This window comes from Macaca mulatta, chromosome 9, assembly GCF_049350105.2.
Source record: "Macaca mulatta isolate MMU2019108-1 chromosome 9, T2T-MMU8v2.0, whole genome shotgun sequence".
NCBI classification, from domain to species: domain Eukaryota; kingdom Metazoa; phylum Chordata; class Mammalia; order Primates; family Cercopithecidae; genus Macaca; species Macaca mulatta.
In genome coordinates, this window is record NC_133414.1 from 132,564,993 (window position 1) to 132,591,631 (window position 26,639).

Below are 26,639 nucleotides of genomic sequence, written 5' to 3' on the forward strand. Positions count from 1 at the left end.
CCGTAGCTCCTCGGTCCCAGGAACCACCTTCTAATCCGTGTCCTCTGCTCACACAATTTTGGCTGGGTCTCTCCTAAAATCCAAGAGAGGCCTGGGCTCCCCAGGAACAACCTAATGGTTAGAATCACTGTGTGTTTTTGCATTTTAAATGTCTTCTTGGTTTAAATTAGTGAAGCCAAGAAGTTCAAATTCTAAGAAAAGTAAGATAAAATCCTGACAGCTTTGGGGAAAGCAAATCCAAGCTCCTGCTGGGCTCCAGCTGGAGGGCGTGACCCCTAGGCCTGCTGCGATGCTTGGACTTTTGGCTCTGAACCTGAGGATGAGGCTCTGAAGTTCTACCTGCTGCCTGGCTGACGGCTGGTTGAATGCTGTGTCAGCGACAGGAGACCCTGACCTCCCACACGCCGGCCAGGCACGGTGGCAGGAGCTTTTTCATATTCCACAGCTCAGCAGCCCCAAGCTGCTGGGGGCGGGGGACAAGTAGTGGGGGAGAGAGGATTCGGCCCCCAGGGGCCACCTGGCGCTGGTGGCATGGTGGGGAGCCAGGCTCGCCTTTGCTCTCTCTCTCTGTGCCACAGCCCTGGACCCTGGCTGGCATCTCCTGAGAGCAAAGCGAAGCCCGCGAGTGATCTCTGGGGGAACTTCCTAGAAAAAAGAATTTCAGGTTCCAACAGTGTAGGGAGGGCCGAAGAGGGAGGAAGGGAGCGCTCCTCGGCAGGGACCGAGGTTGGCCAGGGCTGCCCTGAGCCCTGGAGAATCCCCAGAGCGCTCGTCCACTACATGCCCACGTGCGTGCGTGTGCCAGGGAGCGAGAGCCCGGACAGCGGGTGTCGGAGGCAGGACCAGGAGCTGCAGAGGTGCCGCGGGCAGAGTCCCAGTGAGCGCGCTGCCCGGGCGCGGAGCCCAGGGGCCGCCCACTGGCGGGGGAGGCGGGGAGCGCGCAGGGAGGCGGCGGCGGCGGTGGGGCTTTCCCGGGCTTCCCCTCCCCGGGCCGCGTGTGCCCGGCGCGGGCCCAGGACGCGGAGGCGGTTCCCGGGGAGAGGGAGCCCGGAGTCCCCGAGGCGGCCCCGGCTCCGCACTAGGACGCTGGATCCGCAGCATCGCGAGCGGCCGGCGCGGCTTCCCGGAGCCCCGGAGCCCGAGGCGGGAGGTTTGGGCTGAGCCCTCCCCGGCGCCTGCCCCCGCCCGGCGCCCGCCTCCGCCCCCGCCCGCGGCCTGGAGCGCGCCTCCCTCGCCTCCCAGGGTCTGGCGAGCCGACGCCGGCCGAGCTGCGGGAGCCGCGCAGAGCGCCAGCCGTCGCCGCGGGAGCTGCTCCGGCCGCACCATGCGGGAGCTGGCCATCGAGATCGGGGTGCGAGCCTTGCTCTTCGGAGTCTTCGTGTAAGTAGTGGCGCGCCGCGGGCAGGGCGCACTGACGCGGGGGACCCACCGACCAAGCCTCTCTGTGCCCTAACTTAGTTTGCGCCGCCGCTTCCCACCGGGGCCTGGGTTCCAGGTCCCTTCCCCGCCAAGTGCCCGCAACGTGCCCTATGGGACCAAGAGAGACCCTTCCTCTCTCCTTCCTGGGATCCTAGGCGCGGAGCGACCCCCGCGCGCCGACGCTGAGACCTGCTCCGGGTCTCACCGGGCCCGCGCCTGTCGCCAGCCCCGCACCACCTGCCCAGGGGATCCAGGGCTGCACCTCTGAACAGGGACGCGCACCCTGGCCCGTGTCCTCGGGAAGTTTCTCCTTCTGTGTGATCTTTAAGGCCCACGTTGGAAGTCTTTGCACCTGGCCCCATCTGCGGTTCCTCCCCGCTGTGCTGAGGGCCGGACTCCTTCCATGTCCCCGGCTTTAGCGCCCGAGGTCCTGCGGAGCATTTTCCCAGCGGGCGTTTGCAGCGCTTCTCCTACTGAGAAACTGTTGCTGCGGAGGCTTGAGAAGTCAAGGGGCTGCAGCTGGGGGTGGGATACACACACCTGGAGCTCTGTGCCCAGTCGATGTCCGCTTTGGGGGCGGAGGCCCTCCAGGGCAGCCGTGAAATGCCCAGGGTGGCTTTGAGCGGCTGGCACTGGGAACAGCGATCCCAAAAAGAGGAAGGAGTGGTGGCGCAGGTTCTTTCAGAGATGTCTGAGCCTGCTCTGTGAGCCCAGGGACCCACCGCTCAATGACCTCCTGGGCCCAAGCTGCAGGGAGCTGTCGCATCTCTCTCTTTCAGATCTGAGCCCAGAACACCAGCTCAGAGCCACCCCACAGCCTCCCGTGAGCTGCTGCCACCTGGGCACCCACACCTGCACTGGTCCCTCCATCAGTGAGCCAAATTCTCTCCCCCTCTCTGCCCATGGATGTTTTCTGCCACATTCTAAATATTAAAGTTGCATGAACTTTTTGGATTTGCCATGCATTTATTTGTTTGTTTTTGTTTTCGTTTCTGGAAAAGCCCTCCCGAGCCAAACAGGAGGCCCTGTCTGAATTTCTGCCTCAATCTGAAGTCGTCCATGGCAGGTGTGCTGTGTCAAAGATGACTTCTGTTCTGGGCAGCCCAGGGTATACACATGGAAAGAAATGCCCTTTCTTGCATGTTTTTCTTTACCAGGGATTAAATTCATCCAGAGTATTTATTCACACCATCAGAAAAGGCCACGAGCTCCCCCAGATGCAAGCAAGCCCCCCTCTCCCGCCTTCTGCCCGAACACTGGTGTTATTCACTGAGAAGAAGGAACGAGAACTTCAGTTGGGTTTTGATGCATTTGGAAAAACAAAACACTTTTCCCTTCTCTTACTCTATTTTCTACCTTTGGAATGTACGTTAAAACTAGTGATTGCTGTGTGATCAGATGGGGACAGTTTCTAATTAGCAGATAGGCTGAAATCTCATTAAATTATTATGTGATAGAAATGATAAGTTTTTGGTGCACAGTAGAATTTAACATTTGTTGAGTGAATGAAGGAAGAATGCTGAGATAAAGTGAGATAGACTCTTACACTATCTCATTATCTGGTTTGACTGCTGCTGGGGGTGCTCAGATAAAAAAGGATCCAATAATGTGTAAAAATATTTGTCGTTTTCAGGTGTCCCTTCCAATATCCCCCCAAATATTTATGAGATGTTTACAAATACACAATGGTCTATGCAGTAAATTTGAAAACTTGGTAATTATTGCTTATGTGCGTCTTGCTTTTTCTAAGGGTGTTATGTAAAAACTGGACAGGCAGTTTATGTTCTGTTCTCTGAAGTTCCCTCTTGTGTTACTTAATAGGGGATCTGCTGTCACACATGGACATTGATGGCATTTTTGGATGATTCCCAGGTTTCTTATCAAATTGCTAACAGTGTGTCCAACTTGTGGTTCTTTTACCTGCAAAAACCAGCTTTGGTATTGATGCGAGCCTCCCTAGGGGGGCAGCTCTTGGATGCTCAGATGCTGTTAATATCAGGCATGTACTGACTTCTGGGAGGACGGCTGGGAGCATGCAGAAACAGATGACCCTTTGTTTTCTCAGATAAGCGTCTGGCACCTTGACAGAGACTGACTTTTGGGGGAAGTTTAGTTCTTCCTTTTGCCAGCACTGGAATGATGGCAATATTCAGTGGGTTGTACCCACCTCTGCTCACGAAGATGGTGGTCTCAGCGGCACAGGGGTTTAGAACGTCCCATGGGCAGGCTGAATCTGATTTCTCTGTTGCAGCCAGTGTCCAATTCAGCCAGTATAACGCATCATCTAGTTTTGCTTGGTATTTCTACCCTATTGCTCAGGATGAAAGAATTTTTTGGGGGGGAGAGGGGGTATCTTGCTTCTTTGCAAACTTCTGCCGCTGGAGAAACATCACCTGTAGATGTGCCTGTTCTCTGACTACATTTGCTCTGCATGAGAGCAGGGATCTTGCTGCCCGTAGCCCATATGCTCCTCAAAGATTCGAAGTTAGAGCTAATAAAATGCATTTTGGGCCCGTGGGTAGTAGGGATGCAAACTTTTCCTTACTGACTCTTAAAGATCCCATTTTCTGTCTCTAGACTAGGCACAGTGCTGAGGTTTTGTGTATTCAGAACTCGGAGAGGATGCTCTCCAGGCCCTCCCCGCCCCCACCCCCGCAACCACCCCATAGATGCTCAGTCCTGCCTAAGGACTTCAAATCGTTGGGAAGGAAATTAGTAGAGTAATGCAAATCAAGGCTGGCATATAAAGTTTAACATAACAGAAGATAAATTGGCTACAGGAACCCAGTGTTTAGGAAAAATAAAAGTGAAATGTGAAGTTTTGAGGCTGCATTTAGTACCATGAAGTGTGTGGGCCTTGAGGTCCTATTGCTCTTACTCATGGATTGTGGGCAGAGCAGGAAGGAGAAGCACTTTTGGGCTTTTTCTGTCCTGCTGCTACCCAAGACTCCAGGAGAGATTCTTTTGAGTATTTCTGCAAATGCCAAGGCTAGCAACAGACCTTACTCAGCAAGCACATAGTGTAGAAATGAGATGGCTGGTTAACACCCAGCAGACCAATAGTGCACTACTAGGAGCATGCTACTCACTTTGACCACTATCACCAGTACAATAGCAATCATTTACTGAGATCTCACTGTGTGTCAGGCACCAGTGAAAACTATCTCATATGCCATTTAGCCTGATGAAGGGGGTATATTGATATTTCTTTGTCATAGATGAAGAAACTGAAGCACAGTAAAATTAAGGAACTTCCCAAGTAACAGGGCTAACAAGGGCAGCTCTGAGACCTAAATCTAGATGCTCCATCTGCAAGGTCTGGACTCTCAATCACTTTGCTTCATAAAAAATAGCAGCCAGTTTTGGTCAGTCTAGGGCTTGCTGCATGCAAAAGGCATTCCATGTGATTTCTCTTTTAAGCCTCATCTCACTGGATTCTGTTCATTATTCCCACTTTACAAATAAAGAAACCAAAGTTTAGAAAGGTTGAGTAAGTTGCCTGAAGTCACTCAGCTAGCAGGAGGTGTAACCCTGATTCAAACAGGCGGTTGACCCCATGTCCCTGAGTGGTCATCCTCTGAGACAGAAGACATCCAGCTTCCAGACTGCTATGAAACTGGCCACATCCTGTGAGCAATTCCTTCCTTGACTCCTTATCTCCTAGCAAGTGCACATTGCCTGGAGTGATGTGTGGGAAGCTGTCACTCGAGTTCTAAAATCACATGCTAGGATGACACCTCAAAGGTGGAGGGATGGCAGTGGTGGTTCACACTTCCTAAAAGATGGGATTTGATCATGGCATGGATTTTAAGGGTACGATGTGGTGAGTAAATTGCCAGTGAGAACATCAATCATGGTAGTAAGAAACTAGGGATACACTGCTTTCTTTTGCTGTTTTTGGCCGTCTTCTCCCAGGACATCAATTAGTTCAAGCACTCTGTATTTACAACATTGGAGAAAGGACCCTAGAAAGATGATGACAATCTCATGTGCTGGGCTGGGGGAAAGGTGGTCTGTCTGTTTCACTTGTAGGCTTGAGTTCCTTGGGGTCTTATCTTCCTCTTTCCTTCCTTCCATCTGCCCTTCTCCCCATCCCTCTCTGTCATTTCTGGTGGCTCTCTGTCTGCAGGGTCCCCCCAGGAGCTGCTCAGGATGCCAGGGTGCACAGGTAATGGTGTTTACCTCCCCTTAGATAATCCAGCATCCTTCTTTGAGCTCCTAGGATGCAAGAGGCCTTTGCCAGGCACTGGAGATGAGAGGAGAGAGAAGGCCCGGTGGCCCCCAGTAGCTCACAGTCCAGCAAGGAAAGCACACAGAGGGCCACCATTTGTTATTTTCTCCAATGCAATTACTGGTTTTGAAAGTTTTCCCTCCAAGCATTTCTCTTTCATTGTTCATCCACTTGACGGATATTTGGCACCTTCTAGGTGCAAGCATTTGTGATAGTCGTTTCCTTTCCCTTTCATTGGTACGCTTTGATTGGTGTAATTCCAGCAAGACACAGGGAAACTTGGTGCTTTACCTGGTCCAGGTGACTTGCTTGAGGGCACTGGATGTCAGGTAGATTTTTGAAATATGGACACAAACTAACAGATTCATCTGCCCCTAGGAGCCCAGTGTAAGACTCCATGCTGGGGACCGTTGGAGCAAGGTGCTTGGTTTTACTGAGAAGGAGGATGTGTGTGCCAGGGAAGGCTGCCCAGGGCTGAGCACTGAATACCAGGTGTGCAGATCCTAGGCCTAAGGACATTCCTGCAGGCTAAAGGCCCGGAGGTGTGGAGGCATATTTTGGGTGGGGATGAGGTCACCAAGTCTGGCCTCAGTGTGGGTTTTGGGGTAGGTGGGTGTAGCAGTGGCAGGAAGCGAACCTGGATGGAGAATGCAAGTGGCCTCAGGGCCCTGCAGGGCAGTGGTCATTCCCACAGAGGCAAAACTGGGGGAGCCTGGAGGTTTGAAACAAGACCGTACCATGCTCAGATGTTTGCCCTGGGGTGGAAAGGAACCATTTGGCTGGACGCGCAGGCTTTGCTGACCGTGATGGGCTTCGTGGCCACAGCCCTGCTTCATGGCTCTCCAGGACAAGTACTCTCTGCTCTGCGTTGTGGTTAGCTGTCTGCATCTTTAACTTCTTTGCTTTCTCCTTCTCCTAGCTTGGCCTTGGCACAAGCGTGGTCGGTGCCTCCTGACTCAGTTTCCCAGGATAATTTTTACAGACCTGAGCATTCTGCATCAGTCCAAAGCAAAGCTACTTAAGGGGCGGATGGCTGCTGAGCACCTACGTCAGGATTACACGGGGCCCAGGTCAGGCTAACTGAATTGAAATAGAGATCAAGGCCCTCAGAATCTGCATTTTGAGCAGGGGCTCCTTCCATCCACTGCCTTTGGGAAATACTTATGTGCAGTCTAGTGAATGGATGGCAGCACCACAGGGTAGAGGCAGCAGGCGGTGGCCCTGGAGAATCCTGTCACTAGAGTGGCCTTTGTAAGAGGGAGGGGGACTTTTTGTGTTCACTGAAGTTTTGGGGTTGATTGGCTACTGTACCATCAGTCCTTTCTATCTAACGAATACGGTCAGAATCATTCTGCTTGCTCTCTAGAAACAGGTTTCTTTTTTTTTTTTGAGATGGAGTCTCGCTGTCGCCCAGGCTGGAGTGCAGTGGTGCGATCTCGGCTCACTGCAAGCCCCGCCTCCCGGGTTCATGCCATTCTCCTGCCTCAGCTTCCTGTAGCTGGGACTACAGGCACCTGCCACCACGCCCGGCTAATTTTTTGTATTTTTAGTAGAGAGAGGGTTTCATAGTGTTAGCCAGAATGGTCTCGATCTCCTGACCTCGTGATCCACCCGCCTCAGCCTCCCAAAGTGCTGGGATTACAGGTGTGAGCCGCTGCACTTGGCCTAGAAACAAGTTTCAAATGAGTTATTTGAGGTAAAGAGCTATAACTAAAGACCTCGGGCTTTGGAGCCAGGCAGATCCGTGTTTGGGTTTTAGCTGTGCCACTAACTAACAAGTTGCCTTCAATCTCTGAACCTCAGTTTCTTCATGTAGGAAATGGAGCTAATACTTACTTCACTGGATTTTATCAGATAAGGTACTTTAAGTGCCTGTGGTACATATAACAAAAATTAGTAGCTTCTCACCACCCTTGTTAATCCCTATTACATACATGTAGTGTCTAAAAATGACAGCACAGCACAGTGGTTACGACAGTGGCATTTGGCATCAGGTTACCAGGGCTTAAATCCTATTTTGTTTTGTTTTGTTTTATTTTTAATACAGAGTCTCTCTCTCTTGCCCAGGGTGGAGTGCAGTGGTGCAACCATAGCTATTCCCCTTAACTCCAGCCATCTCCTTGGGCCCTGCTCTTATAGGCCCAGAGGATTCTTTTTTTGAATATATAGATAGAGTCTTGCTCTATCACCCAGGCTGGAGTGCAGTGGCATGATCACCACTTACTGCAGCCTCAACCTCCCAGCCTCTCGAGGAGCTGGGACTACAGGTGTGTCATTGCAGCCAGCTGTTTTATTTTTTGAAGAGGCGGGGTCTGTGTGGCCTAGGCTGGTCTTGAACTCCTGGGCTTATGAGATCCTCTCACTTCAGCCTCCCAGAGTGCTGGGATTACAGGTGTGAACCATTGTGCCTAACCAAATCCTGGTTTGCAACTTATGTGCTGTGTGACCTTTGGGAGAAAGTATTTATTCCCTTCTGTCATTGTTTCTCCTTCTGTTCAATGGGAATGTCCATCATATTCATGAATGTAAGAATATGTTAAAAACATATTTTATTGAAGTATCAGTTTGAATCACATTAAACGTATTTTATTGAAGTATTGGGAGTATTAAATGGGACAGTATCCAGCTCATTGTAGGTGCTCAGCAAATGGTGATGTTATTATTATTATCCTTTTGTCGAAATGAATCCATAATATACGCTAAAGAGAAACACCGTAGGTGTCTAATGATGTTCTTTTTACAAATGATTTGCCACAGGATTTCTAGACAAGAATCAACTCCTGGAAGTGTATTCCTAATGATTCCTTTTAGGCCTCAAAAGGGAGGGATGTACCTTGCCGTAAGTTTGTCCAGTGAGTCAGAACCCCAGAGCTTGCTGTCTGGTGGGGTGGGCCGGCCTCAGCCTTGCAGTTTCTCAGTGGTGGCTTAAATTGCTGGCCCTTTACAACAGGGATTCTAGGAGGTCGAATTAAAGTGCTATCAGCATAGCTGCATTAGATAACATACTGGAAAATGCTATGTTGTGTTCTTAGATGACATAACATAAGGAAAATGCTATGTCCCCATTGTTAACTTTGCACACAGGGCTCAGTTAGAAGCCACGTCCAGGGGGTGCTTTTCTTCAGGTACCCCCTCAGCCCATCTGTGCATGCTGTGCAATGGTGCCCGAGTGTTTCTGCTCCCCTCCCTGAGAAGGTGTCTGCCTTGTCGTCTGATAAATGGGGCATCCTTCTGTTTGAAATATTACTTGCCACTGTAAAATGAGTTGGCTGTACCCAGAATTCTGAGAATTGATGATGTTTTCCCACAGGGAGATAAATGCTCCCGGCACTGCAAAAGAAATGCATGGTTGCATAACTTGTGGATAAAGTTACCTCAATTAGTTGTAAAGATTATACCTTTTGTGACACACGCAAGGCTCATAAAAGCTCACTACCTCTATTTTTCGATGATAGCATTTGTAAATAGAAACATTATCTTGGTAATAGTGCTTCTTTAAGAATATTATCTTGCTGTTCTATGTGGATGAAAGAGAAACACTGTTTTTACAGCGAGGAAGCTCCTTCTGACAAGACTGTTGCCTGCCAGTGGGCCCTCATCATTCAACCAGAAGCCGCGCAGGTGTTAAGAGCAAGGTTGGGGATTCCTGGGATGAGTGAAAGAAGGCTGGGAGGAACTGGGGCTGCAGAACGCAGGGGTAGCTTCATCACAGTCTTTCAATACGTGACTGTGAAACATTATCCCGCAGAAAGGAGGAATTAGTTATTCTGTCTCCACTAAAGACAAAGCAAGACAAATCGGCAGAAAAACAGGGCGAGAAGTGGCAGGAGCATTTAGGCTGGTTTCTTTTTTTTTTTTTTTTTTTTTTGAGGCGGAGTCTCGCTCTGTCGCCCAGGCTGGAGTGCAGTGGCGCGATCTCGGCTCACTGCAAGCTCCGCCTCCCGGGTTCCCGCCATTCTCCTGCCTCAGCCTCCCGAGTAGCTGGGACTACAGGCGCCGCCACCACGCCCGGCTAATTTTTTTGTATTTTTAGTGGAGACGGGGTTTCATTGTGTTAGCCAGGATGGTCTCGATCTCCTGACCTCGTGATCCGCCCGTCTCGGCCTCCCAAAGTGCTGGGATTACAGGCTTGAGCCACCGCGCCCGGCCTAGGCTGGTTTCTAGAAAGGTAGCAGTCTGCCAATCAATGCTAGATGTTTCTTTCTTCTTTACCAGAGGGTTTTAAAAAACATATTTTATTGAAGTATTAGTTTGAACCATATGAAATTGCTGATATTTCAGTATTTTGACCTATAAAACCGGGAATTTCATTCAGTTCAACCTAAAATAACATACACAAAGAAATGTGCACTATTCATAATTGTACAGCTGCCCAGAAAACTCCCCAATCTACCAAGCCCCCTTCCACCACCCTGGCTTCTAACATCATTTGAACTCTATAGAAATGGAACCATAAAGCGTGTGCTCTTTTGTGTGACTTTTTTTGTTGAACATGTTTTTGAGATTTATCTCTGTTGTCGTGGGTGGCGGCAGTTTGTTCATTCTCGTGTGCTCCAATTTATTTCTTCGTTTTACCCGTGAATATATAGGATATTTATCATTTTTGGCTATTAAATGTAGTGCTGCTATTGGTTTTTGGTGAACATTTTGTAATTTCTTGTAGGGATCTACATAGAGGTGGAATGGCTGGGTTTCTCATCAGAAGTTCTTAAGGAAGGATTTGGCCTCTCTGTCCAGCTATACCTCTGAAAGCAATATTTAGCCTGTATGATGCTGTAATCTCCATCTGCTGAGCAGCTACCTTGTAGAAAGCATGCAGTGGGCCTGGCAAGTGACAGGGCCTGGCAAATGGGTCCCATTCTGCAGGCAGATGGGCAGCATGGCCCACTTCTGATGAGAAACCCAGCCGTTCCACCCCTATGTAGATCCCTACAAGAAATTACAAAATGTTCACCAAAAACCAATAGCAGCATTGCGCTTAATAGGCAAAAATGATAACTATCCCATATATCCACGGGTAAAACGAAGAAATAAATTGGAGCACATGAGAATGAACAAACTGCCGCCACCCACGACAACAGAGATAAATCTCAAAAACATGTTCAACAAAAAATGTCACACAAAAGAGCACACGCTTTACGGCTGCATTTCTATAGAGTTCAAATGATGTTAGAAGTCAGGGTGGTGGAAGGGGGCTTGGCAGACTGGGGAGTTTTCTGGGCAGCTGTATAATTATGAATAGTGCACATTTCTTTGTTTATGTTATTTTTAGGTTGAACTGAATGAAATTCCCAGTTTTATAGGTCAAAACACTGAAATCATGGTGAAGACGTGACACCCTGACTCTGCTGATTATAAAGATGTGTCCGAGCCTCCTCATCTGTAAAATGGGGACACTATCTCACCTCCTAGGGAGGTTGTAAAGATGCGGTGATGTGAGATGTGCCAGGTGCCTTGCACAAAGATGGCACATAGTAGGTGCTAAGGTGAGTCTCTTTTCCTTCCTCCACCTCCCTCCTTCCTAGAACTGAGGTGAAGATACAGGTCAATTAAAAGATGCCTGACATCACAGTGTAATAATAATGATAATAAAATAGCGTAGCTCTCAAAACTGCCGGAGAGAGCTGAGCCTTCAACTAGGATTTAGAAATTTCCTAGAAGACATCTGAATCATAATCCAAGAAAAAGAAATTGCTGATATATAAGTGTGTGTAGGTTTTTTTTTTTGAAATGGAGTCTCGCTCTCTTGTGCAGGCTGGAGTGTAATGGCACGATCTTGGATCTCGGATCTCAGCTCGCTGCAAGCTCTGCCTCCGGGGTTCACGCCATTCTCCTGCCTCAGCCTCTTGAGTAGCTGAGACTACAGGCACCCGTCACCACGCCTAGCTTTTTTATTAAAAAAAATTTTTTTTTTAGTGTAGACGGAATTTCACCGTGTTAGCCAGGATGGTCTCGATCTCCCGACCTTGTGATCTGCCTGCCTCGGCCTCCCAAAGTGTTGGGATTACAGGCGTGAGCCACTGTGCCTGGCCTGTGTAGATATCTTATAATTGACATCTATTGCCACCTTGGTTATAGGAAGGCAGGGAGGTGGAGGAGACACCTGCTAGCTACTAAGAAAGAACACTTTAATGCCTACTATGTGCCACCTCTGTATTTGGCACTTGTCACAATCGTATGCTTTAATTATGACACTTCTCAGGTCCTGATTTACAGAGTTAAGAGTTAATGCTCCCTCATTCAGAGAGCTCTTACCAATTGACAAGGAAAGAGGAGCTCATCAACAGAAAAATGGGCAACAGATATGAGCAGAAAACTAACAAAAGTTCAAAAACTGCCACACTTTAAATCTGTGATTTTTTAATGTTAACTTTTTTTTAAGTTCAGGGGTACATATGCAGGTTTGTTACAGAGGTAAACTCATATTACGGGGGTTTGTTGTGCAGATTATTTTGTCACCCAGGTATCAAGACTAGTACCTATTAGTTACTTTTCCTGATCCTCTTCCTCCTCCCACCCACCACCCTCCAGTACGCCTCAGTGTCTCTTGTTCCCCTATATGTGTTCATGTGTTCTTATCTTCCACTTATAAGTGAGAACATGTGGTACTTGGTTTTCTGTTCCTGCATTAGCTTGCTAAGGATAATGATCTCCAGCCCCATCCATGTGCCTGCAAAGGACATGATCTCATTCTTTTTTGTGGCTGCATAGTAGCTCATGGTGTATATGTACCACATTTTCTTTATCTGGTCTATCATTGATGGGCATTTAGGTCGATTCCATGTCTTTGCTATTGTGGCTAGTGCTGCAATGAACATAGTGTGTACGTGTCTTCATTATAGAATGTAAATCTGTGATTTCTATAGCAATGCAAGATATGCATCTGAAAACAGCAAAATAACAATGAATATACATTAGTAGAAGCTTTTTATGTGCTACAATGGAAGAATGTGCAGCTATTAAAATTAGTTATATAATAGGTAGTTATTTGTTAACTTGAGAAGGCATCTATGAACCATTGTTACATAATAAAAGCAGCTTACAAAAGTGTGCATGATGCTAGTTTAATGTGGTAATGTAATAAAATCAATTGTGCCTACATCTCTATAAAGATACACAATACAGTTTTAACGGTGGTTATTTTGTGCTGATAGGACTATGTACTATTTGCTTTTTAAATGTTGTTTATGTCTAAATTATTTTATAGTAAGCATTTATTATTTCATACACAATCAAAAATCAATATAGATGTTTTCTGTTATGGAAAGAGGCCAGTGAAATATTCCAGGATAGGGCACTGAATGATTTTTTTGTGATTGCTTTAGAAATATTTAAAGTGACAATGTGTCAAAAAATCAACCTTTCTACATTTTATATCAACTAAAGTATTTAAGAAAAATCAGAAAGTAAAGATTACTATGCAGAATGTATAGGTTTGTGTTTTCAAATGTGATCAGATGCTCAGGTGGAATAGTAAATGGGTACAACTGTTTTGAAGAGCAATATTACAGTACACAAATAGCCATAAAATTATTCCTGCCCTTTGATTTAGAATTCTTGGTAAAAAATACATGGAGGCACTAATGGAAGAGATACCAAAATCCTCATATATAAAGATTCTTTTTGCTGTGTTCCATACAAAACAAAGTAAATGTATTTGTTAAATAAAAATTAAATTAAAACTCAAATGGTCAACATTTGAAGATGATTTGCTAGATTGTGAACACACAGAATATTATCTAGTTATTGGAAGAATCATTTGAAAATCATGAAGAAATGTGGTGAAATTTTATGATGTAATAGTTAAGGAAAAACACTATACAAAAAATATGCCTTGGAATTGCAACTATTTGAAGTATGTCTGATTTGCACAAATACTAGGAAGGATTACACCAAAATGAATGTGATGGAAATGAATGTATTTCTCCTCACTTAAATTTCTTTCAGGATTATAAAATACTTGTGAAAATTAAAGCAATACAAAAAGTGTAAGGCTCCTGGAACCACTTCAACTTTCTTTGCCTATTCTATTCTCTTCACTTTTTATACACATTTGTATATAATTAACAAAACCACTGGAAACACATTTTATTTATGGCTTAATTTTTAAACTCATCTCTTTAAGATATTATATATATGAACACATACTTGATTGTTTTTTACTGGCTGTGTGGTGTTCCATTGTATTAACCTATTCATGGAATCTTAGGGTATTTTCATTTTTTGCTTTGAAAAACAGTGTTGCAATTGTTGCATACATTGTAGTGCACCTGTTCAAGTACTGCTTCATGATAAACTCTTACAAATGAATTTTCTGGGTCAAGACCACATGCATTTTTTTTTAAGAGACGAAGTCTGGCTCTGTCACCTAGGCCAGAGTGCAGTGGTGCGATCTTGGCTCACTGCAAGCTTCGTCTCCCACGTTCACGCCATTCTCCTGCCTCAGCCTCCTGAGTAGCTGGGACTACAGGTGCCCGCCACAAGGCCCAGCTAATTTTTTTTTGTAATTTTACTAGAGACGGGGTTTCACCATGTTAGCCAGGATGGTCTCGATCTCCTGACCTCGTGATCCGCCCGCCTTGGCCTCTCAAAGTGCTGGGATTATAGGCGTGAGCGACTGCGCCCGGCCCACATGCATTTTAAATTCAGATGAATACTGCCAAATTGTCCACCCAAAGAGCTTCACATACTTACATTTCACCGCCGTGTGTGAAGGTGTCTGTTTTTATGCATCCTTGCCAATGTTGGATGTTTTGTATTCCTGCCATGGCCTGGAATATAACATTTACTTCACTTTGCATTTCTCTATGTTTAGTATTGAGCATCTTTTCACAAGCATATTGGCAATTTGTATTTCTTCAGTGAAATATCTGTATTTTCCTTTATCCATGTTTCTGTTGGATCTCTGAATTAATCTTACTGATGTGTAGGTGTGCTTTATGCCTTATAAATACGGATCTTCTCTTTCATATATTGCAAATATTTTTCCAGGTCTATGGTTGATTTTTAAGTTTCTTTATAATTTCTATTATTGTATATGTTTTAATTTTATGTAGTTAAATCTATGAGTCTTTCTTTGTTTCAGTTTCAGTCCTATTTAGAAAGTCCTTTCCCATCTAAAACAGAAATGTTCTTCTGTATTATCTAGTGTTTTATACTTTTGTTCTTTAATTTTAATTTGTTAGTGGTTTGGTTCTTTATTTGTTACTTGTCCCACTCAAATGGTTTGTCGGTTATGGAATAGTCCATTATTTTCTTGCATCTTATGGGATTGCAACTAAATTCTATTCTGAATATCTATTTGCCTGGTATTGTCTCAAGTAACATTTTAATTATTGTAATTTTATAGTATTTTTAGATATCTGTAGGGAAAATTTACCCCCACTACACTCACCCCACTCCACCCACTGGGAAGGAGTGGAGTACAGTGGTTAAGGTTTCAGGCTCTAGTGCCAGGATACCTAAATACAAATCTGCTACTTACTGGCTATCATTTGGGTAGGTTGCTTTATGTCTCTGTGCTTTAGTTTCCTGACGTTTAAGGCAGATAATGATAGTGCTAAAATAGTTTTATTGTATTGAGACCAGAGACTGTGGCTTGTATGATTTCTATATTTTATAACTGATTATGATTTTCTGTGTGGCCTCATACATAGTCATTTTTTTGGCTGTAAATTTATATAGATTGAACATAATGAATAGTTTGGTGAGTGTAAAGTTCTAAATATAGTAAAAGAAGGTAGCCACGCTATTAAAATTTTCTATAGTCTTATTCTTTTAATTTGGTCTTTTTAATTTGAAGGTATGCTATCTCTGTCAAACAAGAATAATTAGAGCCTTCACATTGTTTTTTGGAAATAATTAATATTTTGTGTTATTAAAACCAACTTATTATGTGTTTTCTTTTTATGGTGCTTTATTTTTATGTTTTATCCCCTTTGTTTCTTTCTTTTAGCTGAATAGCTCAAGCGTTCTTTGCTACCCTCCTTTTTTACTTTAATAATTTGGATGTCATAATTTCTATGTCTATATTTCTAGTTAGTATTCTTAAATTTTATCTCCTTCTGATGCTTGAGCTTTTATTATTATAAAATTTCTATTTGTCTTTGTATTAATATTATTATCTTAAGGTCTACTTTAACGTTAATATATTACTACATTATATTTATTGAGGTTAAAGTCTGCATAGAGTATCTTTTTCCATCCTTTTACTTTCAACTTATCTGTATCTTTATTTTTAACATACGGCTTTCGTAAATAGCACTTAGTTATATCTTTTAACTTTATCTGTCTGGCCAATCTCTGCCATTTAATTGGAGTGGTTAAGCCATTTACAGTTAATGCAATTATTAATATGGTTGAATGTAAATCTACCACCTTTTACTATTTGTTGCATGTGTTCCTTGTCTCTCTTTTTTCTTTCTTCTTTTAGATTAACTAGAAACTTGTTTGTTTTCCATTTTATCTCCTATATTGAATTGTTAGCTATATCTCTTTAAAAAATTTAGTAGTTTATTTCACAATTATAATATGCACTTTTTACTTATTACCACCATCTTCCCTGTGTCATTTATTATACCATTTCATGTACAATGTAAAAATCGTATGTCAGCCTACTTTCATTTCTACTCTCATGCCTTTGGTATATTGTTATAGATTTTACTTCTATATATAAATCTCACAAAACATTTAAATTATTTTTACTTTAAACAATCAACATACTTTGACAGCAATTAAAATTTTAAAAAATTTGCCGACATAGTTATTCTCAATGTTCTTTATCAGTTCTGTTAGATTTGGTTTTTCCCTTTGGGATTATATCCCTTCAGCCTGAATAACTTCCTTTAGCATTTCTTATAATGCAGATTGCTGGAAAGAAATTCTCCTGGCTTTTGTTTTCTTGAAATTATTAATATCTTTATTTTGCCTTTAGTTTTGAAAGATTTTTTGGTTGGATGTAGAATTCTCAGTTGACAGTCGTCATTCAACACTTTGCATTGTCTTGTGGATTCCATTGTTTCTGATGATAAGTCAGCTTGTACTGTTATTGCTGCTTTTATGAATGTAATACATTTTTGCTCTTGATTGTTTTTAAAACTTTCTGTTTATGTTTTACTTTCAGCAATTTGATTGTGATGTGTCTAGGTTGGACTCATTTGTATTTTTCCCATTTCTTTTCATTGAGATTATTGGAGATACGGTTTGATGTCTTTCATCAATTAAATAGTCCTAAGACATTATTTTATCCAATATTTCTTCTACCCAATTCTGTTGCTCCTGTACTTTTGGTTCTTCATGTACATATACATATATATTAGACTGTTTAATAATGTTCTACAGATCTTGGATGCTCTATTCTATTTTTAAAGTATTTTCCCTCTCTGTGGCTCAGTTTAAGATAATTTCTATTGATTTGCCTTCGAATTCACTAATTCTTTATTCTACTGATTCTACTGTGTCTATTCTGTTGGTATGTTCATGCAATAAATGTTTTATTTCAGATATTCATGAGTTCAGATCTAGAATTTTCATTTGGTTGTTTTTTAGAGATTTAGTTTCTCTGTTGAAGTTTCCGTCTGTTATCCATTGTGTTCATCTTTCCCTGTCATCTTTTAACATGTTTATAATGGAAGATCCCTTTGCACCAATTCCCACATCAAGATGATCTTTACCTTTGACCTTCTCTGTTGATGGTGGGTCACGTTATCTCTCTTCCTTTGCATGTCTAGTAACTATTACATATTGGACATTGTGAAACATACATTGTAGAGATTCTGGATTGTTATTTTCCCCTAAGAGTATTGAATTTTGTTTTAGCATGCAGTTAATATACTTTTGGGTCATTTCAGTCTTCAGAACTTTGATTCTAGGCTATTGTCGGGCAAATCCATCTTGTTTTTTTCCCTAGATTGTATCCCTTAATCTGGGATGTGATTTTTTTACTTCTATGGTTTTGCCCTTCTGAGGTTTCAGTAGAAAGCCTAACTTGGATACATTTCAGTCCCAGACTGTATCTCCTAGCACTGGCTAGGTGCTGAAATCTCTGCTTGGCTCTTTAGACTGTGACTGTTACTTTCCACTGGGGGTTCTTGGAGTCTTTTTCTGCACATTGCAATTTCTGAGTTAGCCAAATAATTTGAAGGAAATTTATATATAGAACTTGGGTTCCCCTTCTGAGGCTGATATGGTTTGGCTCTGCATCCCCACCCAAATCTCATGTCGAATTGTAATCTCCACATATTGAAGGAGGGGCATGGTAGGAGGTGATTGAATGATGGGGTCAGACTTCCCCCTCGTTATTCTCGTGATACAGTTCTCATGAGATCTGGTTGTTTGAAAGTGAGTAACACTTCCCCCTTCACTCTTTCTCTCCCCTGCTGCCGGGTGAAGATGTGCTTGCTTCCGCTTTGCCCTTCTGCCATGATTGTAAGTTTCCAGGGGCCTCCCCAGCCATGCTCCCTGTACAGCGGAACCATGGACTAGGTAACCTCTTTTCTTTATAAATTACCCAGTCTTAGGTAGTTTTTTTTTCAGCAATGTGAGAACGAACTAATATAGAGGCCAACCTCCTTTATATGGAGGTTTCTTCTTCGTTGTACTATGTATTTTTTTTTTCTATCTGGTTTATCTTTTTCTTAATTTTTTTCCTCTTCTTCTTTACTGATTGGTACTCTTTGAGGCTCTTCAACCTGTATATGGATTTATGTTTATGTTTTTATTACTTTCAGTGGTGTTTCAAGAGGGTAGAGAGACAAAATATATGAGTTCAATCAGCCATCTTGACCTAGATGTCTCTTTGAAGAGATTTAACATTTTTTCTTTGACACAGGTTTACATTTTTTACGTACAAAATTATAGTTTTAAAAAATCCATCAATTTTTACTTTTACCATGACTATTTTTATGGTTCTCTGAGTTATCCTTCAAATGGCCTCATTTTGTCTATCTAAAATTTACCTGTTTTACAAAATTCAGCTCAGAATTTACTTTTCTGTGGTGTGTTGTTTGAAATATCAGCCCCGAATTAATGTACATAATACTGATGACAGTTATATAGAAGTCCCACATTTATTTTTATTTATTTTTTGATTATGGAAATACATCGTTCCTGAATATATTATGTTTTCATTCATTCTTGTGGGCCAGTAAAAAGATCTTCAGTCATATAATATTAAATTAGACTTTTAAATATTAATGCTTTATTTATGAAAACCCTTGTGAAACATTGATGCTTTGCTTTTATTTATCCTGACACAAAAAAATCTTATTGTTCATTAAAAGCAAACTGGGGTTGTTTGGCTCTAGAGATGATGATATGATAATGATGAGAACAATGGCAGTAATGACTAATATTTATTGAGTATTTTCTATATGCCAGGCAGTGGCATAGTTAAGGCAGTTTACCCCTTGACTATTCAAACAACTCTATGAGGTAGGAATTTTATCATCCTTTCATTTTTTTGGATGAGAAATTCAAAGCTTAGAGAGGTTAAAGATTTCACCCAGTGTCACATTGTTAGTAAATAAGATGACAGTGTTTTGAGTGAAAATTTTAAATTGAGTATTTTATGTCTTGAAACAATTTACACCAGATTTGGATGGGGCGGGGGAAGAAAGGGCTGGTAGTGAGGCTTTCTTATAATTAGATGACCCTAGTGACCTCAGTGAAATCATAGATACAAAGGGGATTGACAATTCCCGAGCAAGCGGAGCTTTGATGTTCACCAGATGGCCCCCAGCATGAGTGATGTTATACCCAGCAGCTCCCTGGGGGAATCCTTAGGGATTATTATATCCATTCCCTTCTTTTTCTTTTTAAGAAGATTTTTCTGTTTTTCCCTCTTAGCCAAGGGCCTTACTTAGAGCCTCCTTGTTGTTCAGTGGCACCTCGGTGTCTTGACTTTTGGCCCCACAGGCCTGCGTTAGCATGGGACTTCTTCCCTTCCTAATAATGCATGGGTTCTGCACATTTGGCCTTGTTCTTTTCCCATTCATTGGAGGTTATATGAATGCAGCTGTGTTTCTAGATAGGCTTTGTGGGGCAGCTACTTGGGAGAGCTGCTCTTTATTACAACAAACTCTTGCTCTAAGGGAAGTCCTGGCAGTTCCCTTCTGTGTATTTATCATACTTCTGTGGGATGCATGAGGCAGACGTGTTCACAGGTCCAGAGAACAACATGAGATGATGAGTGAGCCTGGCCTTTGAGTGGTATATTCTCCCGCAATGGTCTCCCTGGCCTGAGGTTTCCTGTGGATTTTGTTCTAAGTATCAGGAAAAGGGATGGAACCTGAAGTTCAGGGGGGCGTGTTCCTGGAGGTGTTTTTTCTACGAAGACCAGCTTGAAAACCCAGAGGGCACCACATGTCACGCTGGGAATAGCTGCACTTTGGGAAAAATATCTGCAGATGGTAACACTGACCTTCTTTGTTCCAGGTTCTTATCCTGGCATGATGTGGGCAGGGGGCACAGTGTCCACCACCCTCACTTAAGATAATGTCTGAAATCACTTCCATTCCTCCATTCCTGCAGCCTCAGACATGCATTGATTGGGTCCTATTGTGCCAGGCACTGTATCAGGCCCAGAGAACATGGAGATAAATAGTGGCATGTGCCTGTGTCACAACTGTCCACATGGACAGCAGGACCCTTGGAGATCTGGGCTGTAGTGGAGCTGGGACTTGGGTGGGAAGAATGGTGGCTCTCAGAGCTAAGAGCAAAAAGGGAGTGGAGGACATTAAGGACGCGTTTTGCCTGGGGCCAACTGTGCCCCCCTGTGCAGGCCTTGCCTCCAGCTCTCCAGCCCCAGGGCCAGCTCTTTGGACTCTTTTCCATAAATTATAACAGCTGCTGCTTCTTTTTGTTGTTATTGTTGAGGGCTTACTCTGTGCCAGGTAATGTTTTTGTGCTTTGTGTGCAATTATCTCATCTAAACCTTACACCACCACCATGATGTAGATGCTGTCATTTTTCTCACTTTATAATTGGGGAAACTGATACTCGGGGAAGGAAGTCATTTGCCCATAGTCATTTGTCAATAGGTGGCACAGATGGAATTAGAGTCCAGGCTGACTTTCAACTTCCTTGTTCACATTGCTCTGTTGCTGCAGTTGGGTGGGGTGATACTTTGTCCCCAGCTTTCCACATACTGGCCTGCCCACTGCGGGTCATAACAAACCCACACTCAGATGCAGTCCAGTCTAGTGGTGATGATCCCAGGATCAGGAGCCAGAATGTGTGGGACTAAATGCTGCTTCCACCTCTACTTGGGTTACTCTAACCTCTCCTCCCTAGAAATAGTGCCTACTGGATGGGGTTCTCAGGGCACAGATGCTAGCGGGGTGGTACCTGGCATGCAGGGAGAACACCACAAGTGTAAGCCCTTACATTGCCTTTATAGGTGCTTGGCTAAAGCTTCCCTTACCCTTCTTGTCTCTGTCTTGAGAGCACCATGTTTTTCTATGCCCTCTCCCAATGGTCTTCTTGTCACCCTGACCTTGTCCTGCCTATGAGAGCCACTTGTTTATAAGAACTATCTTAGTTCACCGTAATCTTGGCTTCTTTCTTTAACAAATCAAACCTCTCCCTGGATGTCTGCAGACTTGTAGGAAAATAGTGTCTGCCTTAGAATAACCAATGTAAAAAGCATCAAGAGACTCGGACGAAACTTGATTAATTATCTGTGTACTTTATGCCGAAAGAGTGAATCATGGTCTTCATTTTCCTCTCAAGAATGTGAGCTGCCTGCTTTGAATGAATCCAGAATGGTGTTTCCAAAAAAAAAAAAAAAAAAAAAATTCTGCTGTATCGGCATTTGGAATTACTGCCTGAGGCTTTTCTTTTTCTTTCTCAGAGAATCTAAAGGTATGTCAAATAATTCTTGGATTAAATGTAATTATTTCAAGTTAAAAAAAAAGCAGAAGAAAATAACTTTGTGAAGATTGTGCTCCAGAAAGAAGTGTTCCCGTCGTCAGTTTTGTTTGTCTGTTTCTGAGCAAGGTGCTTTGAAAATCACCCCCCATTTTTCTGCTGGCTGAGCTGGAAATCACAAACTCTTGCCTCTGATGGGAAATCAGAAAGCGGTTCTTGGTCTGGACTGAGCTGGGTCCGATGCCACACTGAACAGAGTCAGGTTCTGTGTAAGAATCAGTGTCAGAGAGAAAGCAGTCTGGGTGTCATTTCCCGGCACGGCCTTGGGCTAGGAAAGCATCTGCCCCTCTCTACAGTAAGTCCCTTGGGAGGAGGGGCCTTGGCTATTGTGTTCACCTTGTCTCTGTCACCCCCGATATATGCCTGGCACATAGTAGATGCTCAGGAAATACCAAGTGAATGAATTGACTGCAGTGAGGGAATTTTAGATCACGCTTCTGCCTACTGGAGGAACGGGCTTTCCCCATGGGAATCTCCTGGGCCTGAGTATAGGAGATAGGGGCCATAGCTTGCCCTGCTGACATGCAGAGAATCTTAGAGGACAAGTTGAGGAGGGCATGAATCACTGAAGGAGGACAATTTTCTTCTCCAGGAAGACACGCAACAAGGAAAGGGTGACGGGTTTCGTTGAGATGCCCTTTGGGTCTGCCACTCCATCAGCTGCCTGTAATGGGTAACCCCTGGCCCGCCCGCATTGCACTTTGCCACTTAGAGGCTGTGCAGGGTTGGATCAAGGAGGGAGAGGGCAAAGGTGACAGTGGGGTAGTGTGGGTTTGTGCACACTTGATTAAATGTCAGGACACATGCCAAGGTTTTCCACATTTTCATTTCTCATCATGACCCATGCCTAGAGCTGACTGTCCCACCTTCTCGTGAGGGGTCCTTAATGGAGTCTGGCCCATTTCCTCAGGTGCAGCTTCCAGGCCCAGATACTTAGCACATCTTCCGGGAAGGGAGCTGTCCAGGGTGCCTGCTTTGCCCTCATAGCTGAAACTCACCTCTTCCAAAACCACAGCTTCTAAACAACTTATCTTTGCTGGAATTCTTTCTCTTATTTTAACTCAGCTATTTGGTAAAATTATGAAACAAGCATAGGCTCGATGTAGGAAACTTATATGATACACAGATAAAATGGATAGAAAATAAGATTATTTATGATCCTACTACCCAGAGAAAACCACAGTTAACATTCTTTTGTGTGTGGTCTTTCAGTCTTATGCCTGCTCCCATGATAATACATAGTACTTTCTCTACACAAGAGATATGTCTCATCTGAAATAACGTTTTGTAGTCTGCCTTTTTCTCTTGGTTTTATGCCCTCAGCATTTTTCTATGCCAAATATTCTTTCTTGACTTGTTTTTTTAAAAACTGCAACACAGTGCATTAAATGAAAGCAAATAATTTAATACAGCCAGCCTGCTGGTGTTGGACACCCAGGTTTTAGTTGATGTAGTTAACACCGTAATGAACAACCTGGAGCATTCATTGCTGTGCACACCTTTGTATGTTCTTAGGCTTAATTTCTGGATAAGGAAATCCTGAGTCAAGAAACTGGCCAGGCGTGGTGACTCACGCCTGCAATCCCAGCACTTTGGGAGGCCGAGGTGGGTGGATCATGAGGTCAGGAGATCGAGCCCATACTGGATAACATGGTGAAACCTGTCTCTACTAAAAATACAAAAAATTAGCTGGGCATGGTGGCAGGCACCTGTAGTCTCAGCTACTCGGGAGGCTGAGGCAGGAGAATGGCATGAACCTGGGAGGCGGAGCTTGCAGTGAGCCGAGATTGTGCCACTGCACTCTAGCCTGGGCGACACAGCGAGACTCCATCTCAAAAACAACAAAAAACAAAACAAAACAAAACAAACTTCTCATCCCCCCCCACTGCCACCAGTTTTGCCAAATTGCCCTCCAGAAATGATTTTCCGATTTACATTCCTCCCAGTAGTGCCTGATCTGGCTGGTATCCTCATGGGACCTGCTCAAATGTTCCTTGCTGGATAAACTATCACTGAGCAGCTGTCCCGTGTTCCATTATCACATTCCTCTGTTTTGTTTTTCTTATGGCATTTATTGCGATCTAAAATGATGCTGTCCGTTATTTATTGGTGTCCCTGTTTATCATCTGCCTCTGCTCAGCAGGCTGTATGTTCTGTGGGTGCAGGAACCTTGCCTGTTGGGGTCATTGCTGTCCTGCACTGCCTTCCCACCATTTCCCAGGATCTGGCTCAGCATGGTGTGCAGGAGGTGTTTGCTGAATGAATGTTTACTCACACCATGAATAACACTCATATTATCATGCATTTTTAAATAAAAATTGTTGCCTTCATTCTAAAACAAATGTTGTCAAAGATAATTTAACCAATGGCTGGAGATGAAATGGTGACAGATGGCCCTCAGGTAGTCACGTAATTCCTTCTTGTTCTGATGAGGTATGAGGTCCTTTTCCATGAAATAACTGGAGGTTGTAACTATTTTGGTTTGTTTCTTATAGTTTAAAATGTTTTCTCTATTCTTGAAAGGCTGTGGATGGTGTGCTGTCTAAAGCAAGTTAGTTTCCATTTCTGATTTGCAGCTGATAATCTGATAAGGCCTTGAAAGGAGATAGTCACCTTGTTAAAATTGTATGTAAAGTAAGATCACTCTTATTTCATATATAGGTTTAGCCTGAGTATCTGAACAGCTGCAGGGTTTAGGTGCTGGAGGATTCTGCATGCCTAGACCTTTTTGATTACTGACTTGTTCTTAGAGAGGGACAGTTTTGGTAGTTGAGTTCCTAGTGCATGAGGTTTTACCATTCTTGTTACTGAGTGTGTTGCCCCCTTGAGTACAATAGCAGAACGTCTTCTGATGAATCCAGTAGTTAGAGGCTGAACAAGGAGTGTATCCAAGGATTATTGGCTGTGGATGTGCATCTGGGGCAAGGGTGGGGAGGCTGTCCAGGGCCATGCCTCAGGACCCTGAATCTGACCTCCTCTGTCCAAGGTTTTGATCAGCAACTTGGATAAAGACATAGAGGGCAGTCTTATCAAATTTGCGAATGACAGAAGACTGAGATGCAAAGCTAATATATCGAATAATAGAATCAGGATTCATAAAAATCTTGACAGAGAGGATGCATCTGAAACTAACAAGGTAAATCCTAACAGGATTACACATGCAGCCGGCAGCTCACTTCAGCAGAGCTGGCAGCAGCCGCCAACGATGGGAAAGAGCCAAGGCAGTTTGTGGGGTTAGTAAGGTCCTGGGTTTCCTAAATGTTGATTTTTAAGATTACTTCTTCCTTCTATACTATTAACAGCAGTAGGGCACATAGACCTAAAGGGTGCTAATCTGCCCCTGACACTGCTCCTGCCCCCTCATCTTTCCTTTCTTGCTACAACAACACTCTCCCCACTGTCCTCTGCTTCCTCACCCAACCCATTTGATTTTCAGGCCCAAGTTGGGCTCTACTTATTCTGAGGAGCTTTCCCTAAGTCTCAAGGCAGAGTAAGTTATGCTCTTCTTCCAAGCACTCTGACAGTACCCCGTCTTCCCCATCAGGGTGCTTACCAAACCATGTGACCACTGTCTGTCTGATTGTACATCTTCCCTTTGGATTAAGGACTCCTGGCGGGCAGGGTCTGTGTCTGCCTGTGAGATGCCCCACCCTGAGCTGTGACACAGTGACTGGCACAGACAGATCCCAGTGGACACTTTGGTTGGTGGCATACATTCCTGGAGCGTGGGATGGAGTCTAGGCCCCACACTGTTGGATCTTGTACCTCTGTAGGCCATCCAGGAGTGGCAGCTTTCTAGCCCTTGTGCTATGGAAAGCACATGGTGGAACTGCAGGTGCCTAACCAGAACACGAAAGGACGTGGTGAGGACTGTACCATGTGCAGGCTGTCAAGGATGGAGGGTGTGGACTATTTTGAGGGGCTTCAGAGCAGCACAGGGGACATCAGGCAGAAGGGATAACTCAGTTCCTAGAATGGAAAGGGTTTAAAACCATTGTAGCTCCAACCATCTATGGACTGCTTGCTTGGTAGGAATCATCCATTCACTGCAAATGTTGAATTGTGGAGAGGATTTTTAAATTGGAAGTGGAAGAGTTGAAATATGATAATGGCAACAACAATGTCAACAGCTACCTCTTCCTGGAAGCTCCCTGGGCATCAGATGCTTTATACAACTGGGTCCTTACAGCCTCCCTGAAAGGTGTCAGGTGCTCTGTGACCTCAGTGGGGGAGATAAGGAAACAAAAACCATGATCAAAGTTTCCTGGCCAGTAAGGAGATGATAACTGAAGCTTGATCCCACTCTGAGGGCATCTGATGCTGAGATTCTACTGTGCTGCTGTTTAGCAACTGATACGGTTTGGCTGTGTCCCCACCCAAATCTCATTTTGAATTCCCATGTGTTGTGGGAGAGACCTGGTGGGAGGTAATAAAATCATGGGGGCAGGTCTTTCTTGTGCTCTTCTCATGATAGTGAATAAGTCTCACAAGATCTGATGGTTCTATAAGGGAGAGTTTCCCTGCACAAGCTCTCTCTTTGCCTGCTGCTATCCATGTTAAGACATGACTTGCTTCTCCTTGCCTTCCACCATGATTGTCAGGCCTTCCCAGCCACGTGGAACTGTAAGCCCATTAAGCTTCTTTCTTTTGTAAATTTTCTGGTCTTGTGTATGTCTTTGTCAGCAGTGTGAAAACGGACCAATACAGTAAATTGGTACCGGCAGAGTGGGGTGCTGCTGAAAAGACACCTGAAAATGTGGAAGCGACTTTGGAACTGGGTAATAGGCAGAGACTGGAACAGTTTGAGGGCTCAGAAGAAGACAGGAAAATGTGGGGAAGTTTGGAACTCCCTAGAGGCTTGTTGAATGGCTTTGACCAAAATACTGATAATGATATTGACTATAAAATTCAGGCTGAGGTGGTTTCAGATGGAGATGAGAAACTTGTTGGGAACTGGAGCAAAGATGACTCTTCTTATGTTTTAGCAAACAGACTGGAGGCATTTTGCCCCTGCCCTAGAGATTTGTGGAACTTTGAACTCAAAGGAGATGATTTAGGGCAC

At 43.9% G+C, this 26,639-nt stretch overlaps 1 protein-coding gene across 4 annotated transcripts in view; it reads left to right on the top strand.

Annotated features, from left to right (window-relative positions):
• The first annotated feature begins 1,257 nt into the window (after positions 1-1,257).
• Positions 1,258-26,639, top strand: part of PLPP4 (phospholipid phosphatase 4) — a 134,697-nt gene continuing 109,315 nt past the window's right edge. For 3 of the 4 annotated variants that reach the window (XM_077945175.1, XM_077945176.1, XM_028853383.2), the window contains exon 1: positions 1,284-1,380. Coding sequence is in view for 2 of the 4 variants with exons in the window: in XM_028853383.2 (XP_028709216.1) it covers positions 1,325-1,380 (56 nt within the window). In the remaining 2 variants the exon portion in view is untranslated. 4 annotated transcript variants of the gene reach the window in all.